Source organism: Colius striatus, chromosome 13 (assembly GCF_028858725.1).
Source record: "Colius striatus isolate bColStr4 chromosome 13, bColStr4.1.hap1, whole genome shotgun sequence".
Classification (NCBI taxonomy): Eukaryota; Metazoa; Chordata; class Aves; order Coliiformes; family Coliidae; genus Colius; species Colius striatus.
In genome coordinates, this window is record NC_084771.1 from 5,287,677 (window position 1) to 5,301,325 (window position 13,649).

At 41.0% G+C, this 13,649-nt stretch overlaps 1 protein-coding gene across 4 annotated transcripts in view; it reads left to right on the top strand.

Moving 5' to 3' along the window:
- The window catches only part of AFF2 (ALF transcription elongation factor 2), a 335,336-nt gene that overhangs the window by 295,194 nt on the left and 26,493 nt on the right, over positions 1–13,649 (top strand). For 2 of the 4 annotated variants that reach the window (XM_062006330.1, XM_062006333.1), the window contains exons 10-12: positions 5,843–6,005; positions 6,541–7,560; positions 9,608–9,732. In XM_062006330.1, coding sequence (XP_061862314.1) covers positions 5,843–6,005; positions 6,541–7,560; positions 9,608–9,732 — 1,308 coding nt within the window. The remainder of the gene's footprint in view (positions 1–5,842; positions 6,006–6,540; positions 7,561–9,607; positions 9,733–13,649) is intronic. The other 2 variants (XM_062006332.1, XM_062006331.1) reach the window with 2 other exon arrangements.

Below are 13,649 nucleotides of genomic sequence, written 5' to 3' on the forward strand. Positions count from 1 at the left end.
TAGTCAAGTAGCACAGACCTTCCTCTTTCCAGATTTCATTCATTTAATTTTCCCTAAAAATAGGCCTGTGCAGTAAAGCAACCTTTGTAGAGTGCTGCTTCTTGTAGAAAGACATTGCCAGCATTGATGTACTGTTGACTCACTGGTCACTTCCCATCTACAATTTCCCACTGCCCAGCAGCACTCTGCTTTCTCACGGTTTACATTTTGATTTCTGGGCAGAGCGATGGAACAAGTGGCCAATTCATCATTACCCTAAAAAAGTAAGGGCTGGAATGAATAAACCTATTGTTGGAGGGTACCATCTATTTGCCAAATTCTCTTCATGGCAATTAACATGACTACATCTAATTGGTGAAAAGTTCAGGGAGATAGCTAAGGATTTCTTAGCAGTTTTTGTCCCAGGATGAGTTTTACTGCAGTAAGCTGAAATATATTACTTTTTTTCCTTACATATTTACAGGGTAAAAAGTTTATTGTTTTTCTTATCAGAGGATAATGAGTTTTAGTATTTCACGTTATCTTTGTTGTAACCACCAGGTTTAATCTTGAAAATCATTTATTACAACAGTAGAGTAAATGATGTGTTTAAAATAATACAATAGTCTAGATGGCAATGATAGCAGCAAAATTGTAAGTTGCATGAAGGGCTTTTGGTTCTCTAGGCAGCATAAGAATTCAGACACATAATAATACCATGTCTGCTTTAATTGTCTTTGGGAAAAATAACCCATGAGTTAAAAAGCAAGAAAGCTGCAGGGAAACATTTAGAATTAGGCAGATCACCTGTACCAGTGAACTGGAGTGAAAGAAAGATAGTTGGTGTTTGATGAGTTTGATGCAGTTCCTCACCAGGAGCCATCAGCAGCACACACCTGCAAGTCTCAGCTGCTCCATGGTTAAGCTTGATCTCAGCAAGTACTAAGAATCACTGGCAGGTACTGGTGATACTGGTGTTTGGCCTCTCCTTCAAGGCATTTCTCATCTCATGCTGTGTGTCATGCTGCCAAGCAGCAAGGGACAGGGGAAAAGTTGTGTGCTGCAAAGGTCAAAGGGAAATAGGTGAAAGTAAGTGCTGTACAAGAGCTTCCTTCCAAATTGCTTCCAGATGTACAGGCCTCTTCTATCTGCTTCATCGTTTGATAGCAAGGAGGAGACCAGCTTACCAGTGTGTAGACAACTAGAGACATCATCATGATGGTCTTTGCAAAAGACAGAGGTCTGATTCTCCTCCTACTTACAATATGGGTGTCACTTCAGTATCTCTCATCTCCATGGCACAGGAGAAGCTACTTTGGAGAGGGGTAAGCAGATGATGATCCACCTGGACTCAGGAATGGGGATACTTGGTGCTGAGGAGTGTGTACGTGTATTTTTCCTCCCAAGTAACTCAGCAGCGGGCAGGGCCCTGGGTCAGGGCACAGCATGTCTGACTGCCCAGCAGGACCCAGCTCAAGTGCTGAGCATAGGGTTTGGAAAATGAAGAGGATTAAAAGAGGACCAAAACTGATGTTTCCATTAACTGCAGGGAGGTCTTGCACTTGGAGAGTGTGACAGGCCTGCACAGAGTATGAGGGTGATTGTAATACCTCTAATGTTTGCTTTGTGTGTTTGGATTGCAAGCTCTTTGGCCCAAGGACTGTATCTCATCATATATTTACACAGATCACAGCACAGCGGGTCACTAGTCTCAGTAGGGGCCTCCAATCTCAAGTGATAATAATGAACTGGCTTTCTTCTAGGTGTTATTTACCCAAACAATTCTTTGTTCCATTGTGCAGCATCATTTTTAATTTTTTTTTTTCAGTTTATATGAAGTAAAAACGTTGTCCACCCAAACACTGAGGAACGAGTGTTCATCTCCTGCTGGGAAATGAAAAACCAAGGGTTTCAAATGCCAGTGCTTCCCGCCCCCTTTAGTCACGTTGAGGACTTGTGTCTGATGATAAAACACTTTAAATCCATTTTAAACCTTGTCCAAGCTGGCATTCCTTGCCTGGGTCTTAGCAACACAACAAAGCTTGCTTTGAAAGTCTCCCAGAGAGGCAAACTCCAGTTCATGGAGTTGATACTTATGTGAAGAAGCCAAATTTATTTGTATAACGGCTGCTTAAATGCACATTTGCAGAATCTATCCCAGCATCTTGTAAAACCTTAAAGCTGAAGAAGTCTTTGAGAAAACTGAAACCAGCAGATTCTTTTGAACTCAAAGATACATTTTATTTACAGGGAAAAAAAAACAACAGAGGACAACCCAGAATCTCTCCACTAAGCTCATTTGATTAGAAACAAAGATTTTCTTTTTCCATGCACTTGTGTATGAGATCTGTATGTTTTGTGCATTACTAGAAGATGATTGTGCATGAAGCTATATCTCTGTATCTCTAGTATGCCGAGACTCTAGGAAAGGCATTTTGGGTTTTATCTGGTTGTTTTACAAAGCATATAAACAGAGTTACTCTCAACCCGAACTACATGGTGGAAAGTGAATGTTTCTACTTTAAAAATGTAGATCAGCAAAGATGCCTTCAGCATAAAACCGCCCAATGTAGCCAAGGCATAATTTTGTTATCCCAGATGAAAGACAAATATGACCTCATTGTGTTTTGTATGAAAAACATTATGTTGAATCTGTCTGGTTCCTGCAAGCTTGCTGAGCTGTGTTATTCAGTAATGTTTGGCATATGATAACTTTTTCTGAGGCTGGTGTGCAGAAAGAAAGAAAGGCAGGCCAGGTTGGAGATGCCATCTATTTCCATGGTTTTATTCTTGTCCTTTGAGTTCTTTGTCAGACAGTTGCAGTCTGCTATAGTACAACTCCAGTTGTTTTGTGTAAGCACATCCCAGCTACAGTGTCAGTTCTCTTCCAGAGTGCTAAAAGACGTAGGTTGTGTTTCAAGGCTAGAAAGGTCTGGCCTTAGCTGCTGGGACCCTGGCTTTTCCTTCTTTGATCTATTGTAAGAGGTTATATTCTTTAAATCAGTTATCTTAATGAGAGTAAACTTGCCAGCACTGACAACAGAGCATGTTCTCAGGCGGCTCTGCACAGATGTGTGAGCAACCCCACACACATCCTTCTGTGTGGGGGCTGCCTGGGCATAAACCATCCCAAGCATGGAGCTCTGTCACTGCAAGAGTCTGGCGCAGGTTTATGTGCCTTGATACAAACCTGCACTCCTTTCCTCCAGGAATTGGGCTGTAGGGGCCGTGGCTGATGCCCCACCAGCTCAGTGCAGCCATGGGCCCTGCTACTGTCTGCAGGACTGGCATGTGCCAGGCAGCCCTGTGTCTGGCCCTGAGCACTCAGACTGCTGAAGGTTAAATATCTCTTTATCTTCAAAGACAGCTCTCTGCTAGAGCTGTGGGAGCTAGAGTTTCCAACAAGGTTGAAACATTAATATTGCCGTGTTCACTTCCATTTTGGAGTGAAAATAGAAGTGAAACAGATGAAGCTCATAGATTTAACGAAAAAGCCATTTCTAAATTACAACTTCATTGTTCTGGTAATTCCATAAATAACATTTTCTTTCAAGGCTGATGTTTCATTTTAGTATTTTAGAATGTAATTGCCACGTTTGCTGCCTTTACTTGGGAATCCTTGAATTTTCTCTGGGTTTTTTTTCTTATTCTTTCTTCTTAGAAACAATGGTAATAAAGTAAGGAAACACAATTTTCATCTAATTTTAGAATTTTCCAAATAGAAAATGTAAGACCAAAATTACAAGATAGTGAATTGAAAGGCAAACTCACCTACAAACACATTTGCTTTTTCTCCACAGTTCTGTTTCCTGTAAAAAAAAATGAAGTGAAAGATGTATTTCCCTGCACTTTCTTGAGTTTCACTGAAAAGGAAGGGTAAAGAAAGTAAAGGAAGTGCACAAATGGTTTACAAAAATAATGCCATTAAATGCAAAGTGACAGATCCTTTTATTAAAATCAGCAATGTTTAGTTTTCCATAACCCTTCTGGAAATGTCCATGTTCTTAAAAGCATCTGTTCTTTTGATTTACCCATTACTTTCAGTTGAAATTGTTTAAGTAGCTCTACTTAAGTCAGCTGAGTGAAGAGCCTCTAGTAAGAAAAAAAAAAGTATATGCATTTAATGAGCAACAAAGTTAGTGATCTGTAGCAATTACCCAAGTGAGTAATTTTGTTTCATTAATGCACCCCGAAGCACCAAGCTGTTTTGTCAATGGGCACTGCCGGGCCATTGCAATGCTCAAAGAGACAGTTATGTTACCAACCACGGTGTAAGGGATGGGTTTACCAACAAGGAGGGAGAGAGAAAGTAGCTCACTGTAAGAAGAAAATTAAAGACCATCTATTATTGTCGGGGAAGCCAATGGCAATACTTGTAAAGACTCTAGCAGAGCGGGGTCACACATCAGGTTTTTTCTGGCTCTTCCAAGTTCCAGTTTCTTGGTAACTGTGGTTTTTTTTAAGAGAGCACCTCAATGCATGTAGCATCTCAATTTGAAAGGGGAAGGAGAGCATATACCTGGCTTACTTGACTCCTTCTCAGAGGAAAGTAGAAAAGTAAATAGCAGAAATTAAGGTAAAGCTGTATTATAACTTCTGGCATCTCTGGATCACTCATTACAGGACGCATAGAACTTATGATACATTAATGTGAAGTATTGAATATCCATAAAGGACTACTAGCAAATGGTGTCAATTTTCAAACACTTTGCTTTGTCAGCTTTACAAATTTAAAATCAATCATCAAAAAGTCTCTGTATGGATCAGCTGAAGAGACATAAAACCTTGTGGTTATCTCCCTGATAAAAAAAGTTGAAGTTAAATAAATGGTGGTGGGTGTCAGGAGGTTGGGGCATCCCTTTTATCTATTGTATCCAGCAACAGAACGAGGGGTAATGGGATGAAACTGGAACACAAAAAGTTCCATCTAAGTACAAGAAAAATCTATTTTACTGTGAGGGTAATGGAGCCCTGGCCCAAGCTGCCCAGGATGGGTGTGGAGGCTCCTTCTCTGAAAGTCTTCAAGACCCCCCTGGACACGTTCCTGTGCGACCTGGTCTAAGTGGGACCTGCTTCTGTAGGGGAGTTGGACTAGATGATTTCTAAAGATCCCTTCCACCTCTAACATTCTATGATTCTATGAGTTTAAAAGACAAAGATTAGAACCTGGAATCATCCAGGCTCTCAGTTTAGAAAAAAATATTGAGGAAAAACAATGACACCCAGTGCACTGCTAATAAATACACCTTGGAGGACAGTTGAACATGCAGAAGAATAGATTTCATACAGATGTTTATTTTCAGCATGAATGTGATTTTCTCACTGTACTATCATAGACATGAGAGAAAAAACAGCTATAAATAAAAAATTCTTGGGCAGTCCCAGGCCACTTGTCAAAAATAGATAGTTTTTGTATGCCACAGTGTAAAAGTATTCATTAAAATTAATTTTTAAAATGCCTTGTCCAATATTAGTTGCCTGGTGTCCTTCTTTTGATCATAAATTATAAATGAACTGGCAAAAAATGAGGAAATCACGGTTCCATTAATGAATTATTTAAGTGTGATTGTTTTTGCAATCATTGGGCTAATAAGCTCAGACTCTGTGACATATTTGAGGGTGACAATGATGGTAATGTTATTAATACCACTATCAGCATGTCCCGTGAAGCATAAACCCAGCCAGTACCTTTGGTGGCTAAATGGTGGCATGGCCACTGGAGCTTTCCTTTGATATGTACTGCAGAGAGGAGGCCGGCACCGAGGAAAGTGGATGTGAACAGGGTTTGGTGGGTGGCTCCCCCCAGGGCAACGCTTTGAAAAAGAGAAGCAGCACACTGACACAAGAGGCTTTTCTTCCGCAGCAGCCTGCCTGTGCCAGCGGCACACGCGACCGGCTTGGCCCACTCCAGCGGCGGCTCCGGCAGCTCCAGTGAGTCCGAGAGCAGCTCCGAGTCCGACTCTGACAGCGAGAGCAGCTCCAGCGACAGCGAGTGCAACGAGGCGTCGCGCAGTGCCACTCCAGAGGTAAGGCCACGCTGCTCAACTCCTCCCAGCCAGGGCTCGGGGTGAGGGGAAGCAGAGGAGGGACTGAAATCCTGTGCCCTGTTAGGAAAATGTTGGAGTTCTGTGCTGTTTGTTGCTGTTGGCTTTTTTCTCTCTTTACAGTTTTACATGTATGACCCACATACCCATTCTAGCTTTTGGAAGAGTCCTTCTGGCCTACATTTGAATTGCTTTAAAGAAATATTTCGATTTTTGCCAGTAGCTAGGGAAGATTTTATTGACACAGTATTCAGCTGGGACTAAGGAGAGGCAACATGACAAAACTGTGTCTTCAGGGACCAGCTAAACTTTTTAGTTGTATTAAATTTCTCCAGGGCCACATTGTAAACCAGATAAGGAAGCCTAATTAACCATAAATACTCCATAAATACTCCCATAAAACTAGCAGTCACCACTAGTTGACTGAAATAAAAGGGTGTGTTAAAAAAGTTATTGTTTAAAGGGTAAAACGTTGCTTCTGTCTGAGATTTGTTCCTTGTCACTCTTCAAACTGCAGCCTGAACCTCCCTCAACAAATAAATGGCAGCTGGATAAATGGCTAAATAAAGTGAACCCCCACAACAAGACCATCATCAACAATCAAAATGAGCCTCACAGTGAGAGCAGCGCCCAGGCCCAGAGCAACCAGCAGGCCGAAGGGCCAAACAAAGGGAAGCTCAACAGCAGCCTGCCCCCGACCGATTCCAAAGACCGGGCGATCCTTAGTCCCATCCGAGAGAAAGCCAAACCACGGGTTGCCCAGAAAACCCCAGAGGCAAAAAGCTCCAAGCAGAAGTCACCAGCTCATAATGAGCCAACTTCACAAAGGACTACTGGGAAAAAGCAACCCAAAAAGGTAGAAAGGACTTCCAGTGTAGAAGAGTATAACTGGCCCAAACCAAATAATACCAGCAACACTCCCAAAGAAAAAGACACACAGGAACCCCCCGAGCAGCCAAAGGTTCGAACTAAAGCAGCAGTTGGGAAGACCGCTCCAAGGAAAGAACCACGAACTAGCACAGGCCTCACTTCAGAGAAGAAAAAGTACAGGGGCCCCAACAAAATCGTCCCCAAGTCCCGGGAATTCATTGAAACGGATTCATCTACTTCTGACTCAAATACAGACCAGGAGGAGAGCTTGCAGGCCAAGGTACTGCCAGCTTGCACCGGCTCTGGCAATGGCATCAAAGTGAAGGACTCTGGCAGTAACATCCTCAGCGTAAGTAGTTTAACTAGCAATGGCAGCAACACATCCATTGACCAGACCAGCAATGACTTGGAGGAGCAACTCTTTTCTCCCATCCCAATCGTACAAAATGAACTTCTGTCCCCACTGAGAGAATATGAAGAACTCAAATCTCTGTGGGTGAAAATAGACCTTAGTTTACTCTCTAGGATACCTGGACAAGAGCCTTTTGAGACCACGTCTGTGAAAAGTGAACAAAGAGAGGCAAATGTGAAACACAGACGACCATCTCGAGAGTCCCCTACCCCAGCAGCTGAAAAACCACCCACAAAATCCAAAAGGAAACACAAGGTAAGTCATTTCTGAATTTCTGTGCATCCTCAAGGTCAGGATTGCAGTCAGTGATTCCTCACTGCACCTATCACAGGGCTGTAAGGAGGCGTTGTAACACCAAAGGACACAAAGGACATGCATTACAAATTAACACCAGAAACTAGTAAAAAACCTCTCTAGTTGATCAAATCAATGAGCAATGCAATGTTTGGAGCTTTGCCTTACATGCCTTTGCAGTGTTGTGTAACCTGCAGAAAGATTCCCAGTGGCGGGTTTGTATTGCCACAGGTTCAGCCATACTCAAAAAATGGGACTTCTGTTTGGAAGGCAGGGTTTTATTGTCTGCAGAACTGAGGCATTTTCACCACTGGTTTAAACAGGCGTAGCTTCATTAAAGTCAATGAAATGGTGCTTGCTTCTGCTCTTGGTGAATTTAGTCTTTATATTGTTTTGTTGTATAAACAAATGGGATTCAGAGAAATATCATTTGCTTAACTAGCTGCTCTCTCTATACAGCTACCTGAAAAAGCAAATATATTTTGACTTAAGGCATTATGTTTTATCATGTGTTTTATGTTATTTATGCCCAAGGGTATCTTATCTTTTGGGATATGACAGAGCACTTCAAACTAGATGTGTTTTCAGAAAAGAAACTGAAGTTTTTATATCATAAATGAATTTCTGTAGTAATTTTTTTCCCAGCTGAAATGGATGTGCTCTGCTTTATGAGAAGTCAAAGGAACTTGTTTTGTTTACACCCCAAATTGTATAAATCGTTGTGAATGTGACTTCAGCTGGCTGTTCTGGTGGACTTCTTGGAATCCCAAGTTTGAGCAGTCCAGTGGTATGAGAGAGTTAATATAAGACAAAGACAGACCATGCCAGGCAGACATGGGGTCCACACCCCTGCCTACATGAGTCACTGCACTGGCTCCTTCCCTGTTGAATTAAGTGGATATAATCACATGAGTAAACTCAGCTGGTTTTTATTCAATTTATAGTCTAGCTGTACACTAAACTCAGAGACGTAAGAGGAAGGGGAAAAGAAGAAAGAGGAAAGGGATGTATAAACATTCATGCTCATGTGCATGTATAAGTACACCAATGTCTATATTAAATATATATAAAACCTTCTTGCTAGGTAGACAGTTCACTAAGTGTCAGTATGATGGGAAAGGAATATTGGCTAAAACACAAGTATGGTGTTGGCAACAAAACTGAGGGGGTCCCAGGAAAAACAAAAATGGTTTATATGAAAGCTGGAACTTCATAATTTCATTAGCTGGGCCTTTGAATCAGAAAGTAACAAAAAGGAATCAAGGCATCTTGCTCTGGGACTGAACAAATATCAGCAACTCTCTGAAACAGCCCATTCAGCTGCTCTATCATTGGTCACTGCTACCCAAGGGGAAACAAACCAATTAGGATAACTTTAGGGTATGTCACCAGTTAAAATAGGGTAGGGAGAGCCTGATTTGTGTTCCCAAGTCATGCTATTGGAAGATTTATTTTAGCCATGTACTAGTGGGCTTGAAGGCTGACGCAAAGGTTCCAATGAACAAGCAGTAATCAGCTTTGCTTGTATAATCCTAGTTCAAGTACAAAAGTCACACATCAGGGAATCTTTCAAAGCAAATTTTAAACCAGCTATTGATGTTACTGACTACCCCAGCTCAGTCCTGTGAGGAATAACTTACTCAGGGAAGTTTGCCCATCAGTTTCCACTAAATCGATGAGTAAAAGCTATTTACCTGAGTAAGGTTTGGTGCTATCAAATCATTCCATCTGAATTATTAATTAAATTCCAGGGCACTACAGAAGATAACTATAACACATGAGACATTTTGCTTCCTAATTATCTGGCTATGTCACTTGTTATAGAACTCCATGTCATGTGTTTGGAGCACGTTTAGCCCTGATTTCAGGTGACTCTCACTTCTCTTAACCAGTATTTTAACTGCTGCAACTGTAAAGGAAATACACTGAGATTCCTGAGCTCTTCTTAATGGCAAGTGAAGTGGTGCATAGATGCTGGATCGTTCAAGCTCTACCTTTTTTGTTAAAGCAGCCGGAAAGCCTGGATACCTTTGTTGAAAGCAAGAAGCAGCGCCTGGAGGACCCTTCAGCCTCATGCCTGCTCCCACCTTGTATCTCTCCGATACCGAATCACAGATTAACAAGCACTAAAGAGTAAGTTCCTTTTCTTCACATAACGTTCATGAGAGATTTCACAGTACTCTTCTACAAATGTCTTTGCTGTAGAGCCAGATGGGCTTTACAGCCCATAACATAAGTGACCCACTGTTGTTATTCCCATCCGTCAGGAAGAGGATACAAGTGGTTTTGGATGATATTCATTCATCCTTCTGATGGACTATGGGAATTCAGAGTGCTGCCACAACCCTGGTGTACTCTTCTACCCCGTTACTGCATCCTGTCAATGTTCTTTCTTGCCCCCATCATCCTTAACCTCTATGGCCATGGAATCCCACTACAAGTAGATTTTATTTGATTGCCTGGAATTTAATTTTTCAAATCGTCCTCATACCAGACAGCTCTTGGTTTTATTGAATGAAATAGTGACTGCAGAGGCTCTTATTCTTTAACTGTGTGTACAGCAATGCCAAGAGTGACCATCCTAAATGTTTCAGACATACACACTTTGTATTTCAGCAGACATATAATCCAATAGTTTGTGCCTTTCAGAGTGTCTTTGAGAGATAGCTATAATGCTTGAGCAAACAGGCGCCACGTAAATAATGATCCTGATTAGTATAATCACAAGATTAACATTCTATAAATAACCAAAGAATCCAATTCCCTTCTGTCATCAATTTTATGCTTTTACAATGTAGAGACGAGGCACTTCTGTCTGCTTCACCCTGGGACGAGCAAAGAACCAAACCCACAACGTGCTTCTGAAAACAACTTGATTGTAGTTGTCTTTAAATTTAGATAAAGCTCAACATTCTTTTATGAGATAGCACACAACTGTTAATATCCATAAGGCAGGCTGAGCATCATTTCATTGACACTGGTGCAATTATGGAGTGACTGCAGTCCTTGAACTAACCCTTCCTTCTACTACTGAGAAAATAAAGTTTGTGTGGAAAAAGCAGATGAGTTGGAAGTTACAATGTGATCTGGAACATGTTGCATACTTGATAAACATCATGATGGGTGTTGCCTGATTGTCATTGCTAAAAATACGATGAGCAGAGATATATTGCAAAAGGAATCAAGGATTATCCATCCTCAACACCTCCACAATCTATTAAAAAAACCCCTTTCTGTTCCTGTCAGCAGCAAGCCCTAAGGATCCACCTTCAACCTGATGTTTCTTAATTTAAGCTTGTTTTCCAGGTCATTAATTTGGTTCCTTGGAGCTTTCAAGACTTTGGTATTGTCTGTTAAAATATAATGGTGTCCATCAATAGCTATTTCCACCTGCTAGCATTTCCTCTTGTCTGCTACAAGTTTGGAACCAAAATTTTCTGACTTTGTTTCCACTGCACCTTGAAACAAATGCAATATTGTTTGAAAATTCAGGTCTTCAGCTCCCAGAGATGTGCAACTGAATATAGATCAATGTGTCTCCCAAAAGATTAGGGAGCTAGACGACAAATTTCTGGAGAGCCCCGGATTGTTTTCAAGCAGTCAGGAGTGGTTCCATTCTCCAGAGGGTGAAGTAGAGTTTTAATGGGAGGCAGAGAAAAGGGGAAACTGAAAGTAGAGCGTTCAAGGGCATGGGGGAAAATAACACTTCAGTAGTAAAAGGTTGAAAGAAAGGCTTTGCTATTTTCTCCTTTATTCCCAAAGGTTCTACATTTTCCTTCAGAGCTCTTAAGTCTCTATGTAAGGACTCTGAGAAATGAGTGAGATTCAGCTGTAGGTGTGAGGATGATGATCATCCATTAAGGAGGTGTTACATCCCATGGTGGACGCTATCACTTGAGAGGAACGTTAGATCATTCCTATTAGAGCTTGATCCCTGTGCCAATAAGCCAAGTTACCCAAGGCGGACTTTGGACACTTTCATTGGGCTTTTTTATAGTTACAAGAGTGTTTTGACAGAGTGCACATGATCTCTGGGCCAAAATTAGAAGGCCTGCAGGAGTCTGTAGGCCACATCTGTCCTTCTGCAGCTCCCACTGGCTGCATATCTACGATTTAGGTATTCACATACATTTCTTTCCTAATCTTTCCCTAAATATATGGCCTCAATAAAGTAGAGATGCACAATTAGTTTATAAAAAGTTACCTGTCTAATACAGGCAATTACATGCCTAATTTCCACAAGTTTCAATGACTACATGTACAAATTAAATGTAGAAATGGTCAGTGTGGGCTTAAAAGCCATTCGCTCAACCAAAGAGCCAGCCTGTATTATGTAGTCGTTGCATAAGCAACTATCTCTGTTAGTTCCTTCCCTCACACACCCTGGGGCTGATGCCTTTTCCTAAACTGAACATGACATTTCAAATATAATTATTCAAACTGTTCCCACCATATTTTCCTGATTTCTTGTATTTCATAGCAAATGAAGGAATTGATAATACTGTGTTTTGTTCCAAGTAATTCATAATAATACTTTGAAACACTGCTGTGAGGCTGGATTTTTGTCAGATCAGCTTCCCACTTTGCAGCAGAGGGCTATTTATGTATTTACTTGCTTGCTGGGCAATTTTAATTTAAGCATTAATTGTATGTGCTGCTGAATACCATTTATATCTGAACACCTGATTGGTAGACTCAGTCGAGACAGAGCATGATTTGCCATCGTTTGGCATGTTTTTCACAACACAGAGTTATTTGCTGATGCAAACTCTTGAGTCTGAATTTCCAACCATGTCAGTGAAACATGCCTGCCATCTAACCAGCCTGCTAGAGGTCTGAGGCAAGCATTTCAGCCTGGTTTTCAAGATTTCCCATTCCCTTTTGCTTGACCTTTAGTTAAAGATGCATATGTATTTGGCAACATATATTAGCCCATCCCTTAGTCACAGTAGCGTTCATTGGGGGTTCCTTCGTGGCACAGGCAGCCTTCTCCATCTATGACAATGACTTCAGCTTCATTCAGTTCCTGCCATATGGTCCAGGCTAATGCAGGAGTGACCTTTCCCTGCAAACTACACCCCCTCGCAGAAAATCAGGTACACCATCGATGTGCAGCATTTCATTGTGGACAGGAAAAGTAGAGGCAAAGGAAAGCCAAGTGATTGGTATAGACAACGGCTTTGTTTCAGTAACAGGCCAGAAGTACCACTGCATACCACATAGAATGGATAAAGAAAGGGCAAAGAAAGGCAGCTTGAAATGTGAGAGTAGATGGAAATTCTCACTCTTTCAGACTGACCTCTCATTGCTTGCTTGCTTTCTACCCTTAAAGAAACCAGGCTGAAAAAAAAAAAAAGCAGATGGAGAGCCTGCTAGTTCCTTGATAATTGGCCTTTTCAGACACAAAGATTAAACCCTGCAGCCACAAGATCATCAGTTCTGCTTGTATTTTTTTCTTTGCACTTTTATTGTGTTTCTCCTTAGATTTTAAATATAGTTTAACTAACAATCACGTCAGCAAATTAAACCATTGAGTCTTGGTAATTATTGCAATAAATTCATTCAAAATTAGTGATTACTGCAATCAAAGACCAGTTTCTTAGCCCATTAACAGCCCAAAGCAAAGTGACAATCTGGTTAACTGCTGGTAACAACCTATTTCATGGAGGTTATTGTTAACATAAATGCCTTGGCATAAATCTGAGGGAGGTAACGTTTCTAAATAAATTATCAGCTTAATTCCCGTGAAAATTCATAGGATTAAGTGGGCAATAAGGGGAAAAAAAACCTCACACCAAAAGAACAACAAACAGAATTATAACTGTATTGTTGGGTTAGGGTTGGGTTGGGTTTTCAATTTCAATTATGTAGAAAAAAAATATATCCTCAAGTGTATTTTCCTTTGTGGCTAAGTCTTTTCACCCACAGAATGACTTGTGCACCAGAGCTGAGTACCTGCACCTATATCATGATTTGCCTCAAATTATATTTGAATGATGAATTGAATTGGTGAAGTTTTAAGAAGTGGAGTTTTAACTGTGGTACCTGCA